At 38.9% G+C, this 21,010-nt stretch overlaps 1 protein-coding gene across 1 annotated transcript in view; it reads left to right on the plus strand.

The window, feature by feature from the left end:
* Window positions 1-21,010, plus strand: part of grk6 (G protein-coupled receptor kinase 6) — an 80,864-nt gene that overhangs the window by 1,207 nt on the left and 58,647 nt on the right. Inside the window, exon 2 of the mRNA XM_039777849.1 lies at window positions 14,458-14,553. Within this exon, the coding sequence (XP_039633783.1) occupies window positions 14,458-14,553 (96 nt within the window). The remainder of the gene's footprint in view (window positions 1-14,457; window positions 14,554-21,010) is intronic.

Below are 21,010 nucleotides of genomic sequence, written 5' to 3' on the forward strand. Positions count from 1 at the left end.
GTCTAAAATGTAGCTACCAGCGCAAATGTTACATCTTTCAAACACCGATAAAATCTGTGCTATATGGCTCTTGTGCATGATAACACTCTTTATTACAGTATACATTTTAAACAGGCATCTTATTGTGAACAATGGAAGCATCATCAGAGCCCTTTGTTATTGTTATTCTAAACAGGAGACAAAGGTTGTGGTGACTTGTTGCCAACATAATCCTTATGCCGTCTGCATAAGGACATGAGAAGATGAGTGTCATGATCTCTCACTGCGAGCTTATCTGCTCGATTATTGTGCTCGTACGGCCATGAATCAAGCCTCTGTGTTGGCACCCATCTGCCCAGCTTAAGTGCCCATAAGCAAGGCACCATATCTCCCAGCACCAGACAGGCCTTGACCTCTGACTTCTCTGGGGCCAAGACAAGATGTTCTTTTACCATTGGGGAACAAAAAGTGTTATATGATCATCATTATTGCCTTAGCCAACTGGACAGACAAACTGGACCTTGTTTGATTCAGGTGTAAAAGAGACACATTTGCTAGTATGCAAAAATAACCCTTCAAGGCAATGCAGAGATATATGCAGCCAGATGAAGCCAGCTAATAATCTTGTAAATTAACTGGTCATCATGCGCAAGCACATCCAACATAAATCTTCAGAAGATGAAGCCATTCTATTCAATTTAAAAGACAGTACTATACTGTATTATATACGTTTCAGCTTATTAAAGGGGCACTCCAAAGATTTTACAGCTTTCAAAAAGATACAAAAATAACTCTGCTTACTGGATACCATCAGGTTTATGTTGGTTGAGGCTTGAGATTTACAATATTAACTAAAAGCCTGCTACAAACTGAAGGGGAGGGTTTTGAAAGAAGTGGGCATCATTACGTTGCATTGTTGAAATTGTAGGATCCAGTGGTGGAAGTAGTGTTGAGATCTTTAGTAAAAGTAGCAATACTACAGTTTAAACATATTATGTTACAAGTCCTGCATTCAAAGTCGTTCTTAAAGGGATGCTTTGCCGATTTGAATCCCGCTCGGTGTCATCTTTGTGTGGCCAGTGCATGGAGCTGGGAGCAGCCGAGGTCTGTCGAGATCTCAGCGGACCTCGTGATGCGTTCAGCGTCATCCAGCGGATCTCGGCAGACCTCCACTGCTCTGCTCCGTGTGCTGCGGCCGCGGAGGAAAGCCACACCCGTTCATCTGCACACACTGCCCACACAAAGATGACACAGAGCTGAATTCAAATCAGCAAAATATCTCTTTAAGTATAAAAGCACAAAAGTATATGCATTAAATATACTTAAAGTACCAGCAGTTAAAGTACTCTTAATTAGTGATGCATTAATCGGTACATCACTTTAATGCTGGTAAAGGTGGTGCTAATTTTATTTTTTAACTTTATATACTGGGCATCTTAACCTATAATAATATAGTACCATGTATTAGTTAATTTACATCTTGTTTCATGAATCTAAATCTGCAAAGTAACTAGTAAAGCAGGAATAGAAATAAAAAGTAGCATAACATGGAAATACTCAATAAATTACAAGTATCTCTAAATTATACTTAAGTATTCCACCACTGGCAGGATCTAGTGGAGCTTGACCCATAGTTGAGACTGAAACAGTGAGTTTTTTTTTAATGGATAACCATGTTTTGGAATAAAGTCTAAACAGTCTAATAACATCACTAATGCTAACATCAACATGTTGTTCTTGAACCCTGAATTTGACTTTATATAACAAATTAATTCAAATTGGAGTAGCTCTTTAATAGATATTTATTTATCTTTTAATGTTTTCAGGACGACCCTTTAAAAAAGCCTTCTGTTAGAAAATACATTAGAATTGAAAACCCCCAAATATTGAAGGTCCAATTCATATTATTGTTCTCTTACTCTTTGATTAGATAGTCTCTCTCTTTTGTTTTATCTAGGCAAAGTTCTTGTACCTTTGCTTTTGTTTACATCTAACATTCTGTTAATATCTCAACTCCTGTTTGACCATTCTTTTTTCATCTGTCTCTTGTCAGTCGCTTAACTATACGAGAGTGCAATACTAAATCGCTGAAGTACTCCTTTAACTACAATTTGCCTATAGTTTGCATTAGCAATGTCTATTTTTCAAAGCCAGTTTATTTCAGTTTGCCTTCAAAATCGAATACAGTGGCCTCAAAGTAGCTTGACAGCCATCTGCTTTTCTGTACTGTACTACAACTTAATATAGGCTACTTCAGCCCAAGACAAAGACCTTTCTGTCTCTTCTTTCATGGAATTCTCTCTCTGAGTAACTTCAATGACCAAAAATCATGTCGTGTGACACCAGTGTTGCACACAAAGGGATCAAAGAGGCAACAGGTTTCATTTTGAAGAATCCATCTTTCTCTGGGAGTGCTCACTCACTTACTCACTTACAGAATCTTAACTGCTTGTCCTATCTTAACTCAAGTTGCAGAAGCAATTCCTAAACTCATGTCTTTTTACTGTGCTATATCAGACCTCCTATCTTCTCTTAACTTAAGAAATCCTAACTATAACAATAAATTTGATTCTTCAATCCAAACTCGTCCTGTCATGCCTGTATCTTTGATTAGCATGTACCGGTAAGCTACTGGAGATGGATAAGTTATAATATCAACGGCTCTCACTTGTCACTGGCTAGGTTGCTTGCTAAACCTAACCCTAAGCTGGACGTTAATCAATTTTCAAATTAATTGTCTTGGCAGTTGATTCCCAGTTAATTGCCTGGGACATTTAAAGCGTCATCATATGGTTTGAGTAGCCTTTCAATCATTATATTTGGGTGTTCATGCTGTCCCACATCTTCATTGTCATTACCATACAGACCTACAACGCATTCTCAGGAAAGGGCTCGGATGATATCGTCAAAAAACTTATGCACAATAATTCTTATGATATCCTACGAAATTATGTCACATGACAGTAAATTCCTATCCTAAGATAAGATATTTTCCTAAAGGTAGTTAGCAAACGTGTTTTTGTAATACCAAAAATCCTTAATGTCATCCGGAACTGAGGTTGATGAGTTTAAGTAAGACAAGTTTCTGTAATGATGCCCCAGGAGTCGATTTTCAGTCTTGAGTTTTTGTGTCACTTCCAGTGTACAGAGACATGTTCATACCCAACAGAGTATCTTGTCTTTGTTCCCTCCACTTTTATGGTTTCAGTTCAGCTAGCTAACTGTCCTAGCCCTTTGATTGGTGGAGGCTGTACCTGCACCCTGAAAGGTAGACCTGCAGACACTACTCATGGCTAAAAAAACACAATTTTTGGGTTAAAAAAAAGAAATATGTGATCTATATTTTTCATTTACAGTTAATATTCTCTTCAAAAAGATGATTAAGAAAGGACAACGCTTACTAAAGATTCAAATATAAAACGGTGTTTCCCCTGGCTTTGTGGAAGTCTTATTTGGCGGGGGGTTTAGGCATCCTTCCTCAGGAAAAAGTTAAGTTTTCCATAAAATAAATGCAATTTCCCCCATACATTTTGAGTCTCTTCGTGGGACCTTGTCTCTTTGTGGGATTTGGCATCTTTTTGTAGTCCTGTGTGTCTCTTTTTGGTCATTTTTGTTTTCTTTGGAGGTTGTGTTGGGTCTCTGTGGTCATTTGGCGTCTCTTGGTCGTCGCTTTGCGTCTCATTGTGGTAGTTTTGCGTCTCTTTTTCACATCATCTTGGACCATAATTACCACCATATGTGTGTCTAAAATGTTGGAAAAGCCAGAGCTGATAATAAATAAATAACACTCAAAAAGCTTAAAGACAAAACTTGCTAAAGAAGTCCATCTATATGTCATCAGATCTGAGAAAAGTCTTTTAGTGACATTAATTTGGCTAAGGTGCTGCCCAACATGCCTCGGGTGCCGCACCTAAACCTTATAATGGCAGGGAAATCTCTGTAATATTCATCCCAGGTGTTATGTGTATTGTGTATACCGCAATTTACAGAACATTTCTATGTATTTTCTTAGGCCATTTATTTGGGGGCACTTCATATGACCAACACATCTGAAACCAGCCAAACTGACACTGATTTGATCTGTTTGTTTGTAGAAAAATAGCAGCTGTAGGTTCATACAGTAAGTGGTACATTTAAAGGAATGCGACAGACGTCATGACAGCGAGGAAAAAAAGTACCACTTAGTAACGCCCTATAGATACCAACCAGTAAATCTATTAGTTTGTAATTTTCTCTTGACGTATTTCTTTTGATCGGTTTGTTGCCTCACGACTAATTCTGTTTGTGTGAGCAAATGCATAGCTGCTGACTTGGTTGGGATTGACGCAGTTTGCAGTGTTTCTCACGGATGACTGTCCTCGACATATATTCATAAAATGTTCAATGAAAGTTTTCAAGACTCTTTTGAGAGCTCGAGACAAGCAGCGTTGTAAACTTTGTGATTAATAGACAAGGGAGTAATCCAGCAAGATAATCCATGGCGCTTCTTCTGTTTGTTTGTTTTTTACAGATTTGATCAGATTTTTAGTAGAGCTGCATGATACAGTATATTGACTCAATATCGTTATAGCTATATCACGTTGCGCACTATTATATCTAAAGTGTCGTGGTAAGTATGCAATATTTGGTTTATTTTGTGGAGCGATGCGTCCCGTCCGTTGGCTGTGTGGCTTAGTTGTTCAGTAGTTTAGAGCCCGCTTGAAACACTATACTGTAATGATCCAGTTTCATTGGCCAGTTACCGTGCCACTTGCACATGTTAGTGCACGTCAGCGCACGGGTCCACTACGTGACAAACCCTATGGAGCGTACCACTGTGTGTGCATATTTCGACAGAGTGACAATGTAGTGAAGAAATAGATAGAGACAACAAAACGAATCAGAGAAGAGAAAGAAAAGTTGTGTCCTGTTCTCTTTATTGATTTATTTTATACTGTCCAACCAGTAGAACATGTCCTGTTCTCTTTATATATTTTATACTGTCCAACCAGTAGAACATGTCCTGTTCTCTTTATTGATTTATTTTATACTGTCCAACCAGTAGAACATGTCCTGTTCTCTTTATATATTTTACACTGTCCAACCAGTAAAACATGTCCTGTTCTCTTTATATATTTTATACTGTCCAACCAGTAAAACATGTCCTGTTCTCTTTATATATTTTATACTGTCCAACCAGTAGAACATGTCCTGTTCTCTTTATATATTTTATACTGTCCAACCAGTAGAACATGTCCTGTTCTCTTTATATATTTTATACTGTCCAACCAGTAAAACATGTCCTGTTCTCTTTATATATTTTATACTGTCCAACCAGTAGAACATGTCCTGTTCTCTTTATATATTTTATACTGTCCAACCAGTAGAACATGTCCGGTTCTCTTTATATATTTTATACTGTCCAACCAGTAAAACATGTCCTGTTCTCTTTATATATTTTATACTGTCCAACCAGTAGAACATGTCCTGTTCTCTTTATATATTTTATACTGTCCAACCAGTAGAACATGTCCTGTTCTCTTTATATATTTTATACTGTCCAACCAGTAAAACATGTCCTGTTCTCTTTTATATATTTTATACTGTCCAACCAGTAAAACATGTCCTGTTCTCTTTATATATTTTAGTCAAAAAACTTTCAACATAATTGCTGTAAAACATGTCCTGTTCTCTTTATATATTTTATACTGTCCAACCAGTAGAACATGTCCTGTTCTCTTTATATATTTTATACTGTCCAACCAGTAAAACATGTCCTGTTCTCTTTATATATTTTATACTGTCCAACCAGTAGAACATGTCCTGTTCTCTTTATATATTTTATACTGTCCAACCAGTAAAACATGTCCTGTTCTCTTTATATATTTTATACTGTCCAACCAGTAGAACATGTCCTGTTCTCTTTATATATTTTATACTGTCCAACCAGTAGAACATGTCCTGTTCTCTTTATATATTTTATACTGTCCAACCAGTAGAACATGTCCTGTTCTCTTTATATATTTTATACTGTCCAACCAGTAAAACATGTCCTGTTCTCTTATATATTTTTATACTGTCCAACCAGTAAAACATGTCCTGTTCTCTTTATATATTTTACACTGTCCAACCAGTAAAACATGTCCTGTTCTCTTTATATATTTTATACTGTCCAACCAGTAGAACATGTCCTGTTCTCTTTATATATTTTATACTGTCCAACCAGTAGAACATGTCCTGTTCTCTTTATATATTTTATACTGTCCAACCAGTAGAACATGTCCTGTTCTCTTTATATATTTTATACTGTCCAACCAGTAGAACATGTCCTGTTCTCTTTATATATTTTATACTGTCCAACCAGTAGAACATGTCCTGTTCTGTAGACATGGTCCTTATTGATTTATTCATGTTGGACCAGTCCAATATGACAAATGTCAGTTGAAATAAAACTTGTTTAATTTGTTATGAATCTAATTATTTTCCCCATAACTTTCATAATTTTACATATGTTTAAAAATATCGAAATTAATATTGATATCGCAATATTCATAATCAATGTCGCAATATAACATTTTGTCAATATCGTGCAACCCTAATTTTAAGTAAACTGAAGTCCCACACCATCTTATTGATAGGGCTGGGTATCGTTTGAAGTTTTTGGACACTAACGCTGATACAACATCTGACTCAGTAAGTGTGAGCATGCATTGAATTACATGAAACTCTCCTATAAATTAACATTTATTATTTATTTATTACACTGTAAGAGGAATAAGGTGTTATTTCATCTTCCAAAAGTTACTGGGTCTCACTTTGAATGTTGTTGAAAGACATACAACTATACAACAATCCGGCCTGAACAAAATGCTGATTTAAAATGAGAGAACTATGATTTCGAACAGGAACTATCCGATCCAGTAAACAAGATTTTGATCCTCGACACATTTCTTTAAAAACAATTGTTGGGTGCCCGGGTAGCTCACCTGGTAGAGCGCGTGCCCATATATAGAGGTTTACTCCTCGACACAGCGGCTGCGCGTTGGACTCCGACCTGCTGCATGTCATTCCCCCGTCTCTCTCCCCTTTCATGTCTTCGGCTGTTCTATAAAAATAAAAGGCCTAAAATGCCCCAAAAAATTATCTTTAAAAAAAAGCAATTGATGTTCGTTACCTAGATTTATATAACTTTGAAACTAATTGTTAAAAAAACAAAACAGTCTATAGATCCATTTAATAGTGGAAATCATAAGCTGTCCCTGACTGTGTTTTACTCTTTAACATTCAACAGTCAGCTGATGTGTCTTATTATGCTTCAGGAAAGAGAAATGGTATTCATAGAACATTTTATTTTCTGCTCAATAAAGACTTCAAAGTGGAGACAGAGTAGGGGTCATGTGATTGGGTCTCTGACACTGGGTTTATACAGCGGACGGGACATTTAGGCTACATGGTGCTGGCTTTAGACCACTCAGCCCCCAGGACCAGTGTTGCAATCTATTTTTAATGCCAAGCAGTAAAACCCTGCTCAAAAGTCACCAGATGTTGGTAGATTACATCACAGGCTAATCTGATGTCAAAACCTAACGATTTATGCAAGATAAAAAAAAAGAAGATGGTTAAAGTTAGAAGTTAAACAGAACTGCCTATTATTATATATTTATTATTTCTCATGTTGTAATCATCTCATCAATACAATTTACTACTGGTTTCAAAAACTGTTGTACAGACTGTGTCAAGAATACAGAGGATCCACACACCTAAATAATTTAGAATAAAAACAAAGGAGGAGTTTCCCAGACAAACAACGGGGATCATTGATTGGTCGTTAGGTATCACAGGTAGCCACATCTCAAATAAACCTGTTTGAGTTGTGACTCGCTCGGATCTTTCACCCGAGTCTTTAAATTGACTCATGAGTCGCGAGTCTCTACTATCATTAACCCGGTTCAGTTGAGTCCTTCTACAATTCAATCTAAAATGATAACAGTGCCACACACAAACCTCTTGCAACATTAGCTACTACTAGTCCTAGCCATCTTAGCTGCCAAAAGCTTTAGAACTTACAATTTCGTAGGCGACCACAACTCCACAAGCCAACTCCAGCGCCTGAGTGAGCAGAGAGACAGTTCCCGACCTGCAGACTCCGAGCCGGAAGCTCGCAGACCGTGGGATTCACTCGAGAACTCACGAGCCATCGTGAGTTGTCGGTGATTCATAAGTTGTAGGTTATTCATGAGTTGTAGGTGATTCATGAGTTGTCGATGATTCATGAGTTGTCGATGATTCATGAGTTGTCGATGATTCATGAGTTGTCTGTGATTCATGAGTTGTCGATGATTCATGAGTTGTCTGTGATTCATGAGTTGTAGGTGATTCATGAGTTGTCGATGATTCATGAGTTGTCGATGATTCATGAGTTGTCTGTGATTCATGAGTTGTCGATGATTCATGAGTTGTCTGTGATTCATGAGTTGTAGGTGATTCATGAGTTGTCTGTGATTCATGAGTTGTCGATGATTCATGAGTTGTCGATGATTCATGAGTTGTCGATGATTCATGAGTTGTCGGTGATTCATGAGTTGTCTGTGATTCATGAGTTGTCGATGATTCATGAGTTGTCGATGATTCATGAGTTGTCGATGATTCATGAGTTGTCGATGATTCATGAGTTGTCGATGATTCATGAGTTGTCGATGATTCATGAGTTGTCTGTGATTCATGAGTTGTCGATGATTCATGAGTTGTCGGTGATTCATGAGTTGTCTGTGATTCATGAGTTCTCACACGAATCAGCCGGCTATATGAGTGGATCTGATTCAGACGAGCGTGTGAAGTCTCTCCTTGTGCTCACACTCGGAGTAAAGCAAATCCACAACAAAAGCCATTCTTTCACTTCTGAAATAACATACAATGTTCTGCACGTAGCCTATCTAGGCCTACTGTAGGTTTGGTGTATAAATGTAGTTTGTTAAAAGCAATTAGGTCGGCAAAATGCGAAACACCCTTGCTTTCGTCTTCAAAAACTTTATTTTTCAAGTAAAGATACACATACACATTGAAAACATTAAATGCATACATACATACATGAAAAAGGGGCGCAGGGAATTTACATTAAAGAGGTTGTAAGTCATTGTAAATGTTCAGAGTCCAGATGGCTTTCTTATTTGTCAGTCCTATTAAAGTTTCAAAATATGATTTCATGTCATTCATGAATATTCGGATTTCTTTCAGACCATTTACATTTATGGATGTAACGTTTCCCAAATAAAATTAAAAGATTCTAAATGAAAACATGGCATTTTATCCAAATCAAAAGCTCGCCTTGGACGTAGCATAAAATACTGACTCAAGTGACTCGCACAACCCGGATCAGTTTAGCGAATTACTCAGAATGACCCAAATCCTTAAAAGGAATCGAGTTTGCCAGGCTTAATCTCAAGGGACTCGTGTTGGCCAAACAACTCTCGAGATTTGTTGCCAGGCTTCCGTTTGAAAAACAAAAAGGTCACCATATCTTAAGAGAAAGCGGCTGAGTTGGCAACACTACAGCTTGTGTTTCTGAGTTCTTCCCCTGAAGAATGACCATGTGATTTATTTGAGCTAAATTACCTTAAAGCTGGTGTTTAGTTTTGATGAAGTAGTTCAGTTTTTTTGTTGTTGTTGCTGTCGCTCTGTGTTGCAGAGCTGGTACTAGCAGTGGGGTAAGCGCCTAAAATATGGTTGTGCTTAGCTGAAGCCCCATCATCTCAGCTGTGCATTTATTATGTACATCTAAGATGGAAATATTTCACATACTTGACATTTATTTGTGAAAATCAGAAAACACTTTATTGTCTTGTACAAATGTACAACTACGATAGAGTAGGTCGACAACACACTATATAATTTACAGAGACCCAACCAGTCCCCAAAGAGCATGCAATTAAGATTTTATTAAGGAAGGAAATGCATTCAACTACAGCTGCAATGATTTGTGTATTTTGTGTTGGCATGTATGTGTGGTTGTACTGCTGCCTGCCTTGGCCAGGACACTCTTGAAAAAGAGATTTTTAATCTCAATGAGTTTCTTCCTGGTTAAATAAAGGTTAAATAAAATAAAATAAAAAATTAGTCGATTAATCGATTAGTTGATCGATAGTAAATGTATTTGCAACTATTTTGATATTCAATTAATCATGTAAGTCAATTGGCAATCAACGATCCCAAACATTTGAGGGTTCTAGCTTATCCATTGTGAAGTTTTGACTCTTTTACCAGTCTTACATAACAGCAAAGTGAATATTTTGGGGTTTATTTTTCACTATTTTATGATTTTTTACTGACCTAACAACATCCGACATGTTTTTCCAGGCCTTGTATATATTTTAAATATTGCTTGTGTAGTATTCAATTATTATATCATGTATATTGTTTCCTATTATTTAATGTATACTCTGTATGTGTGCTGTGTGTCTGATATTTTGCTGCTGCAACCCCGTTATTTCCCATTTTTTGGGGTCAACAAAAATCTATCTATCTAATTTATCAATCTATCTTAAGGACAAAACACCATGTGCTTTAGTAACACTGGAGGGAAACATTACTTGTTTCTTTACAAGAAAACTTTAATTATTAATAATTATTATTATAACCAGTTTGGCTTCTGTTCAAGACACATTCTGGTAGGAAAACAAGGACATTTAAAATGTGTTTTTCTTTAAATCGGTGTGATATGGTTTTGTTAAGTTGGTACTGCAGTACTGTTTATCTCATGTCAGGCTGAACTTCAGTGTCTTAGATACAGTATCATGTTGGTTAAATGTCCTTCCTCCAGTTGAAAACAGCAGTGTTCAGAAGTCACCTTTGCCCTCCATTGTCACACAGCTTCTTCTCTTCCCTGTGCCAGTGTGGGATGGCTTCTTCCTCTGTGACTAAAAGCTAATCGGGCTGCTTACAGTCTAATTACGTATGTTTATCACTTTGCGGAGAATCTGTGTTTCACTGACATGCCGTTTGTCTTGATTTAAATTCCCACTAATGCACACAACAGACATCGGGATCTGGTTTGCTTTGTTATCAAACAGCTCATTGGTAATTCTGGGGCTGATGTTATCATCTGTTTCCTGGACACAAACAAAACATCTCGTTTGCATTGCGTATATATGCCAATTATTCATTTTTTAGTAGCAGCTGCTTTGCAGTATTTTGAATAACAAATCCTGACGCGAGGTACTGACTTTCACTTCAGAACACACAACAAGGCTGTTATCAGTACACACTCTGACTATTTGTTTGATCCCGGAGCATTACCAAGGGCAATCAATCCCCCAGACATTTCATAGCATCGCCATCCTAAGGCCGGCTGCACACTGGCTGCGTGGCAGCTGCGTGGCGTTTTCTGTCTTTTTGCACACCAGAAACATGTCTGAAGCGGCGCATTTATATATCTGCATTTATGTCAAAACCTAGAGACTTTCAAACATTAAAATGTCATTTATTCATATGCATTTGTGTCAAAATGACATATAAACATCTTTTCCTATTCTATTTTGCCTGGAAATGTTTCCAACACGCTTGCATGTCGCGTGAAAAATAGGCGTCGGTTCTATTTCTAGCATGCACGCGTTTTCGGTGCGGCTCGAGCCTTGCCTGAAACGTGCGTATCACGCAGGCAGTGTGCAAGCTCTAACCTGTTAACATGGGAGCCGGAATAAAAACGGACACGCCACGCAGCTGACACGCTCACGCCACGCAGCCAGTGTGCAGCCGGCCTTAACCTTCCAGCACTGATTTTGACTCTGGATGAGATCTAAAGGACACCCAGAAAGATTTTTAGGCCTACATAGAGCAAGGGTCTATCTTTTTGCACATTCTGCACTAACCACATAGCCTCTTTTTTCCTTCTTGATGTTAGTTATGTATGTATGTATGTATGTATGTACATGTTATCATGTTATTTGTTTCTGTATTTACTGTTGTTGTGTAACAACAATGTATACAGAGTTTCTCATTGGTTAGGATTGATTGCTTTTTTTTCAGGATTGTTTTAAACAATGAATTCAAATTTTCTGATTTTTTGTGTCCCTAGCTACTAACTGAAACCAAACTATACACCCTTGACAGAGTGATATGCAGCAGGACGAATGCAGCTGCCCTTATTTTCATTTTCAACTATTCTGTCAGTTATCTTTTTGACTCATAGATCTGCCAACTCCGATATATTCAGTTCACAATGACATACAACAGAGAAAAGCACCAAGTCCTCACATTAGACAAACTCAAACAAGGAAATGTTTTGCATGAAGAGAAGATGAACTTGCAGGGACTTGAGGTTTTAATCTAATACAGTGAGCACCGTGTTGGCTCTTGTTCTCGTTCTTGTTATTGCAGTGTGGTGAACGTGCTCTTGAAACTGTGTCACTGTGGAGTGTATCACAGGCACCTGCAAGCTTTTTGAAAAGCAGCCCGAGCACTAACACAGAGAGGACAGGAACTTCTTCTGTTTTTTTTTCTTTGTGCTGTGTTCTGATTGCTCGAGTGACGTTCCCTCTTTGTGTTTACTGTACTGCAGTTTCTCTACAATGGTGTGTGTGGCTGCACAGACATGTTCTACCATACTAAGGGCTGGGCATGGTTTAAACACATTTGAATACCAGTACCCTTAAAGGGATACCAATAGGAGTACTTCATTTGATAAATTTTTTACTCTACACCATTGGATACCCATCATGTGAAAGGAAGCATTCAGTTTCTTGAAATGCCAACGCCACTCCACCCAGTGGTGTAGTCTACGTGATACGCAGGTATACCCAGCATACCCAGTATACCCAGTATACCCACTAAGAAAGCTCCAGGAGTTTCATATACCCACTTAAAAATGCCCAATGACACGCAACAACATACTTTATATTATAGTTTTGATATATTTTGAATTGTCTGTTGTGTTTTTCTTCTTCACATAGGCTAAATAAAGGTATTTCAACCGTAAATTGGTGCATAAAAGTGTATCTGAATGCAGGAAATGAAGTCGTTGATGTTCAAAACTTCCCTGGAGGAGGACACCCTGACCCCCCCACTATGATATGCCATGATATGAATCAGAATCGTAAAAATCCAAACGATGCCCAACCCTACTTAACCTTCTAATACTGTTCCAGTCAAAAATGACCAATTTACACATTCCCTGTACCATAAATATGGCATTTTTCATCAGATTGCCTCAAGACCTTATGGTATCCTTCACAAAAGGCATTTGAACACATACCATTCATTGTGACTACTTTCTTAGAATTTTGAGTGATTTATTCAACTTAGTCATACTTCTTTTGTTTACGGTCAAAAATGACCGAATGAATGGGAAAGAGTATAATTTTCATCCAGGAGATAAAAGACATTTCCATACTCCTACAACTTTCCTGTGCTTGTGTTCCCATTCACAGGTGCAAAGCTTCCATTTGCAAGGGATACTGCACCATGACTGCAGTTTGCCATTTGTGCATGTGAACCACCAATGTTCCCACACACATGCATGCACGCACACACAGAAAACACACACACACACACACACACACACACACACAAACAGACACACACATACACATGTACACCCACTCAAACACACACACACACACACTTACACACACACACACACACACACACACACACACACACACACACACACACACACACACACACACACACACACACACTTCATGTTGTCAGTTCATGTTGTCATGTTGCCACCTGTGCATCTGAACCACCAATGTTCCACACACATGCATGTACGCACACACACACACACACACACACACACACACACACACACACACACACACACACACACACACACACACACACACACACACACACGTTGTAGATGTTAATGTTCTAATAAGGTTCTTTTACAATAAATGTTATATTAAAAATACTTTTTGACATTTATATTGACATTTATGTTCAAATAAGAGCAGTTAAAACTGTCCGGTCAAATTTGACCGAAAACAGTAAATTAAGAGGGGTAGGAACAAACATTGTTTGAAGGTTAAAGGTATCAAGTGCCGATACCAAGGTCCTAACGGGGCACCCAGCGGGGGTGGCAGTCCCCCTGATTGGAGTCCTCACATTGTGACTGTGTGGACAGGTTGCTGTCCCCATAATGCTATCAAGTGGTAAAATGCACTGACGCTTCAAAGCACACACTAAGCTGGACGCTTTAATGCAGAACTACGTCTGTCACGTGGCGATGCACACACTGGACACGCCATACAGACAGAAGAAGTATTCACTAAGTACAGTAGCTGTTTTTTTCCCTAACTAGGGAGCAACTGCGATAAAATGGCTAAATAAAGATATAAATAAGATAAAATGCCTGCTTTTCTGGAAAATTGACGCGTGTGGATGCTTAGAAATCAGACGGACGCATTGAGACGTGCGCATCTTTTCAGGGAGCATCTTTGTCACAAAAGCAAACATCCTTCTTGGAGTTAAGTTTCAAACCAAAACTGTTTTGTTTTACAGGAGGCGGCGGGAACAGAAAAGGAAAAAGCAAGAAATGGAAGCAGCTGCTGCAGTTCCCCCACGTTAGTTTGTGTGAAGAGCTGCGACAAATCATAGGTAAGATAATGACGTCTTTCCCCAGTCTCACAGGGGAGTGTTCTTATGTTGTTTGGTATGAAAGTCTTTGTGGTCTTTAATGTGTTTAGTGGGTCTGAGGCCTTTGAAACCCATTCAAATCTGTTGTATCCATAGCGACTTGGTTGTTGCTCTGTCTTAACATCCCTTCAGCTAAAGAAATCTTGTGTAGCCGTCACCAGACCTTCATTGTCATGGAGAAAAAAAGTGGGATACCCTGAAATCCTTTGACAGTCCCTATTTTTGTCCCTCGGGAAATTAGAAAACGGCATGTTGGCTTAGCTGTTTTACGGTTGGTAACGTTACGGATAAGTAATCAGAAGCAGGACAGTATTCTGTGACAGAAGCTTATACTTGTGGGCAAGAATAAAGAATGGAAATCATGATTAATTTGATTTAAAATGAGATTTAGAGTTTATAGCCACACGAGCAGCTCTGTGAGGCACAGAAGTGCGTTGAATGCTAACATGCTGACAATGACAATGCTAACATGCGGATGGTAAGCAGGTATGATGTTTATAATGTTCACCATCTTAGTGTAGCATGTTAGCATGCTAACACATGCTAGTTAGCAGTAAACAGGAAGTCCAGCTGAGGCTGATGAGAATGTCATTTGTTCTGCGAGTATTTGGTCATAAACTTACCTTGCACGGCAGCTGGATTTTCGCCAATCTCGACATCACTTTAAAATGAGATTCACATGCCGCATCGCATGAAAATCCATCTTGTCAAGCTTCAAGTAAAAGCGTTTGTGTCTAAACTACCAGCTGACCGAACCAATCAGCGGCGGTGAGGAGCTACTGGCAGCTACGGGCGTGGTTTAGGTGTGTGTGATGGCCGCGACTTTTCATTCAAAACAACAATGGCAGACGTGATAGACGGTTCATCCAAGTGCCTGCCCTTTCCCCAAACAGTTTCCAATGATGGCTGCTCGGATGGTTCTGTGTAACAAACAATCTGGTGCGTCAGGTGAATCATAAACCAAAGATTTTGGGAAAAATTCAATTTTAAACTGACGATGGCGCTAGATGGTGGGATTCATCCTGAGGGGAACATGAATGCGTGGCAATCAGATGTAATAGTTGTTGAGATATTTCAGTCTGAACCAAAGTGGTGGGCAAACTGATAGTCACTGCCGTCCATAGAGCCACCCAGCTAGCGTGGTTAAAAATTGCCTGTGACGTCACAATGGCGGCATTTATATAACTGTTTTCTGCCACACATCATGGATTAACAATTTTACAATACATCACTCTGTTGTGCCACTGTATAGAGACTGAGCTGTAAACTTTTCTAGGAATGACATGTGAATTGTATTTTAAGGTGGATCTTCCCTGCCTCTTCTTCTTCTTCGAATAGGGGAAAGTCCCAACAAGGCCTCCAGACTGAGATATTGATATATAACTTAATACAGAGGACGGCTCTATGTTTAGCTCTGTGTTATAGCAATGCTCATTATTTCACCAGTGTTTACTGGTGTCACTACATAAACAACATATAAATGAAAACAATGAAAGTTGTAAACAGTAGGACAATAGTGCAATGATGCAGAGTGCAGCGGATCCTGGAATACATATGGGATTATTAATGTAACAGGTTGCAGTGGATATGTCAGTTTATACAGTATATTAAGCTAGCATGTGTGCTTATATTTATAGTGTTTACATGCACAGCAGTAACCGGAGTAAGTGATGGGAATGGGAAGAATGACAGGAGTAACTCTACCTCCGGTACAGAAGGTGGCGCTCTGCCAACGCAAAACTGGCTTTTTTTTCCGGTTGACCTATGTCAAAATTACACCGATGGGCCATTGAATTAGTAAAATTTAACAACTTAATGCTTCATTCACACTCTCGTCACAGCGTAGGTAAGCACAGTGCTCTCGCCAGATGACAGACAACTTGTTCGGCTCATTATATCTGTAACGTTAACCATTGTCGGGTGGAATTAGCAAGCTAACTTTGTTAGCTAACTAACCTTAGCCAGCGGCTGCAGCAGGAGCAACTCGGTCCCTCCACTTTTTTGCCGAGACACAACGTTGACAGCCCCGGAGATGGACAATCGGTTTAGCCATTTCCCGGTGTCCATGATGTCATCATACTGTAATATTTCAGTTTTTTATAAACGTATTACGTTTCATTGAGTTTATATGATCAATGTTGATTTTTCATTTCCTCGGTGTAGCCTAATAGTGTAACCCGAATAGTGGCCTAGTAATGTACAAAAATAAACATCCATTCATCCATATGCTAGATATCCATACTCTCAGCAGCAAACAGGTTACTTATTAAAAAAAAGGAGACAATGGATGATACACTCTTAGTACCATTGATAATAGACCTTTTTCACGGCAGACATGTTGAAATGTCATAGTAGGAAAAGCACAGGTGTATTCCAAACCATCAATGATGGCTGCATTCCACTTAGGAGAGGCCCTGGTATTAAACCATTACTGATGGCTGCATTCCACTTAGGAGAGGTCCTGGTATTAAACCATTACTGATGGCTGCATTCCACTTAGGAGAGGTCCTGGTATTAAACCATTACTGATGGCTTTATTCCACTTAGGAGAGGCCCTGGTATTAAACCATTACTGATGGCTGCATTCCACTTAGGAGAGACCCTGGTATTAAACCATTACTGATGGCTGCATTCCACTTAGGAGAGACCCTGGTATTAAACCATTAATGATGGCTGTATTCCACTTAGGAGAGACCCTGGTATTAAACCATTAATGATGGCTGCATTCCACTTAGGAGAGGCCCTGGTATTAAACCATTAATGATGGCTGTATTCCACTTAGGAGAGACCCTGGTATTAAACCATTAATGATGGCTGTATTCCACTTAGGAGAGGCCCTGGTATTAAACCATTAATGATGGCTGTATTCCACTTAGGAGAGACCCTGGTATTAAACCATTAATGATGGCTGTATTCCACTTAGGAGAGGCCCTGGTATTAAACCATTAATGATGGCTGCATTCCACTTAGAGGAGAGCCCTGGTATTAAACCATTAATGATGGCTGCATTCCACTTAGAAAAGACCCTGGTATTAAACCATTAATGATGGCTGTATTCCACTTAGGAGAGGCCCTGGTATTAAACCATTACTGATGGCTGTATTCCACTTAGGAGAGGCCCTGGTATTAAACCATTAATGATGGCTGTATTCCACTTAGGAGAGGCCCTGGTATTAAACCATTAATGATGGCTGTTTTCCACTTAGGAGAGACCCTGGTATTAAACCATTAATGATGGCTGCATTCCACTTAGGAGAGACCCTGGTATTAAACCATTAATGATGGCTGTATTCCACTTAGGAGAGGCCCTGGTATTAAACCATTACTGATGGCTGCATTCCACTTAGGAGAGGTCCTGGTATTAAACCATTAATGATGGCTGTATTCCACTTAGGAGAGGCCCTGGTATTAAATCATTACTGATGGATGTTTTCCACTTTGGAGAGGCCCTGGTATTAAACCATTAATGATGACTGTATTCCACTTAGGAGAGGTCCTGGTATTAAACCATTACTGATGACTGTATTCCACTTAGGAGAGGCCCTGGTATTAAACCATTAATGATGGCTGCATTCTACTTAGGAGAGGTCCTGGTATTAAACCATTACTGATGGCTGCATTCCACTTAGGAGAGGTCCTGGTATTGTGCATGCATTACTGGGACACTTGATGGAACTGAGCCATCGTTAAGGTTATCAATTTCAGCTGTGTTTTTCCTAATAAGTCAAAATGTCTGCTGTGAAAAAGGTCCATTATAGCTGCTACGCAGCAATGGTCGGGGCCGAGCATTTTGAGGAGGAAAATGAAAAAGCGGTGGATGGAGAAGAGGAGAAAAATGGCAAATTCACAAGGGTTCTGTCAGCAGAAGTGCCAAACAGAGACATCCCTGCTCATCACGTTGAGTATGCCCAAGGAGCTTCAAAAATAAAATCTCAGATTTTATGTCTCCAATCCCCACAGCATAATACCAGTGTATGTTACAGCATAATACACAGTGGCATGTTAACCTAGGACTAATGAGCTGATCATTTCCGAGAGGTGTGTTGATGCAGACCCACATCTAAAACATGCAAGGAAGGTGTCCACAGCACCTTCCCTGTAGGGGTGGGGAAAAAACTGTATCGATACACAGATGCCAAGTATCGATCTTTTATTATATATGTGTTGGTCAGTTTGTCTGCTTGACGATCCCATTTTGCAGCAACAAAATTGAAGTGAGATGAACAAACAATGAAATGTATCTTTTTTAGATAAAACAGATGTTGACAAAATTTCCTTTTGGGGACATATTTTGAAATTGGGAAAAATTTGAAGTTGGAAAAAAGGTAATACATTGCGACAAATAGCAGAATATTGCAATATGTTTAAAATCGCAATGATATCGTATCGTGACATAAGTATCGTGTTGATATTGTATCGTTAGACCTCGGTGATTCCCACCCCTACTTCCCTGCATGTTTTAGATGCCTGATTAGGTTTAAGATGGTGACCTTGTAACACCTTGTAAGTGGGCGGCTGTGGCACGCCTTACCAATCGGAATGTTGGTGGTTCGATCTCTGGCCCTGCAGTCCCGCGTCGAAGTGTCTTTAGGGCAAGACACTGGACCCAGAATCATTCCCGATGCTGGGCCCTTAGTGTGTGAATGTGTGTGAATGTCTATCTGATGAACAGGTGGCACCTTGTACCTCGGCCACAGTGTATGAATTTGTGTGAATGGTTCCTGTACTCTGTAAAGCGCTCCGAGTAGTCGTTAAAACTAGAAAAGCACTATGTAAATACAGTCCATTGAGAGTTTTTGAAAAAAGTAGAGGGATGTACTTCAAAATTGCTACTAGGTAAAAGCAGGGGAACGTTTCTGCTCTATTGGGGCTATTGGCATAACGTTGCACGTACGGTTGAGTTGTTATGAATTTTTAAAGTTTAGAATTTTAGATGGCTGCCGTAGGCCACCATCAGGACTATTGGCATACTGCTCATTTAAATTTCAAGAAGTGTCAAGAGAAGACGTAAAACAACTATTATTGTCTATTAATAATGACAAGCCATCTGGTACGGACAACCTTGATGGAAAGCTATTAAGGATGGTAGCAGACCACATTGCCACTTCCATATGTCATATTTTTAATCTGAGTCTTGAGAATAGAGTGTGTCCACAAGTGTGGAAAGAAGCAAAGGTAATCCCCTTAGCGAAAAATGTTCGTGCTGTTTTTTCTGGCTCTAATAGTCGACCAATTAGTTTGTTACCTTCTATAAGTAAACTTTTAGAAAACATTTTATTTAACCAGATACAAGGTTATTTCACCAAGAATGAATTGTTAAGTAAATACCAGCATGCTTATAGAGAAGGAAATTGAACTTGTACAGCTCTGGTACAAATGACAGATGATTGGTTAAAGGATATTGATAAACAAAATATTGTCGGAGCAGTATTATTAGATTTTAGTGCTGCCTTTGACATAATTGACCATAGTTTGTTATTGGGGAAGCTCAAATGTTATGGTTTTGCAATATCCGCATTAGCATGGGTAGAGAGCTACTTGACAGATAGAACACAGAAGGTGTATTTTAATGGAAGCTTCTCTGAGGTGAGGTCTGTAGCATGTGGGATTCCACAAGGGTCTTCATTAGGACCATTGCTTTTTCTATCTTCACGAATGATCTCCCACTGGTCTGTAGAGGAGCTTCTGTGCCGGCATCAGCTTTAGAAAACATTTCTGCAGCTCTCAACAATGAGTTGCAGATGGTATCTAATTGGGTAATTGATAATAAACTTGTCCTGAATATAGGCAAGACTAAAAGTATTTTATTTGGAACTAAATGTAAAAACAAGGCAGAGGTTGGATTTAGTACTAAATAATGTTGCTGTTGAGCAGGTACATGAAATAAAACTTCTTGGGGTAATATTAGACTGTACTTTGTCATGGTCGAGACATATATATGAAGTGGTGAAAAAAATGGAGAAATATATCTGTAGTTAAAAGGTGTTATTCGTTTTTAAATTCATATTTAATTAAACCTGTTTTGCAGACACTAGTGTTATCACACTTAGATTACTGCTCTGTGGTTTGGTCAGGAACTACAAAGAAGAATTTAGGGGAACTACAGAGGGTTCAGAATAGAGCTGCACGTTTAGCCCTTTGTTGTACGACATATTCTCACAGCAAACTATACTGGTTACCGGTTGATGAGAGGTTAAAAACATCACTCCTTGGCTTTATAAATAAAATTAATTTATGGAAAACTCCAGATTGTCTGTATAAGCAACTTACTCTGAGCTCTAATGTACATACATATCTCACGAGGCATGCCGTAATTGGTAAATATATTATTCCAAAATCTAGAACAAATTCAAAACAACGTACAGTGTTGTATAGAGCTATGGTTGAATGGAACTCTCTTCCAGGTCATATTGCTAAA

This window comes from Perca fluviatilis, chromosome 16 (genome assembly GCF_010015445.1).
Source record: "Perca fluviatilis chromosome 16, GENO_Pfluv_1.0, whole genome shotgun sequence".
NCBI lineage: Eukaryota > Metazoa > Chordata > Actinopteri > Perciformes > Percidae > Perca > Perca fluviatilis.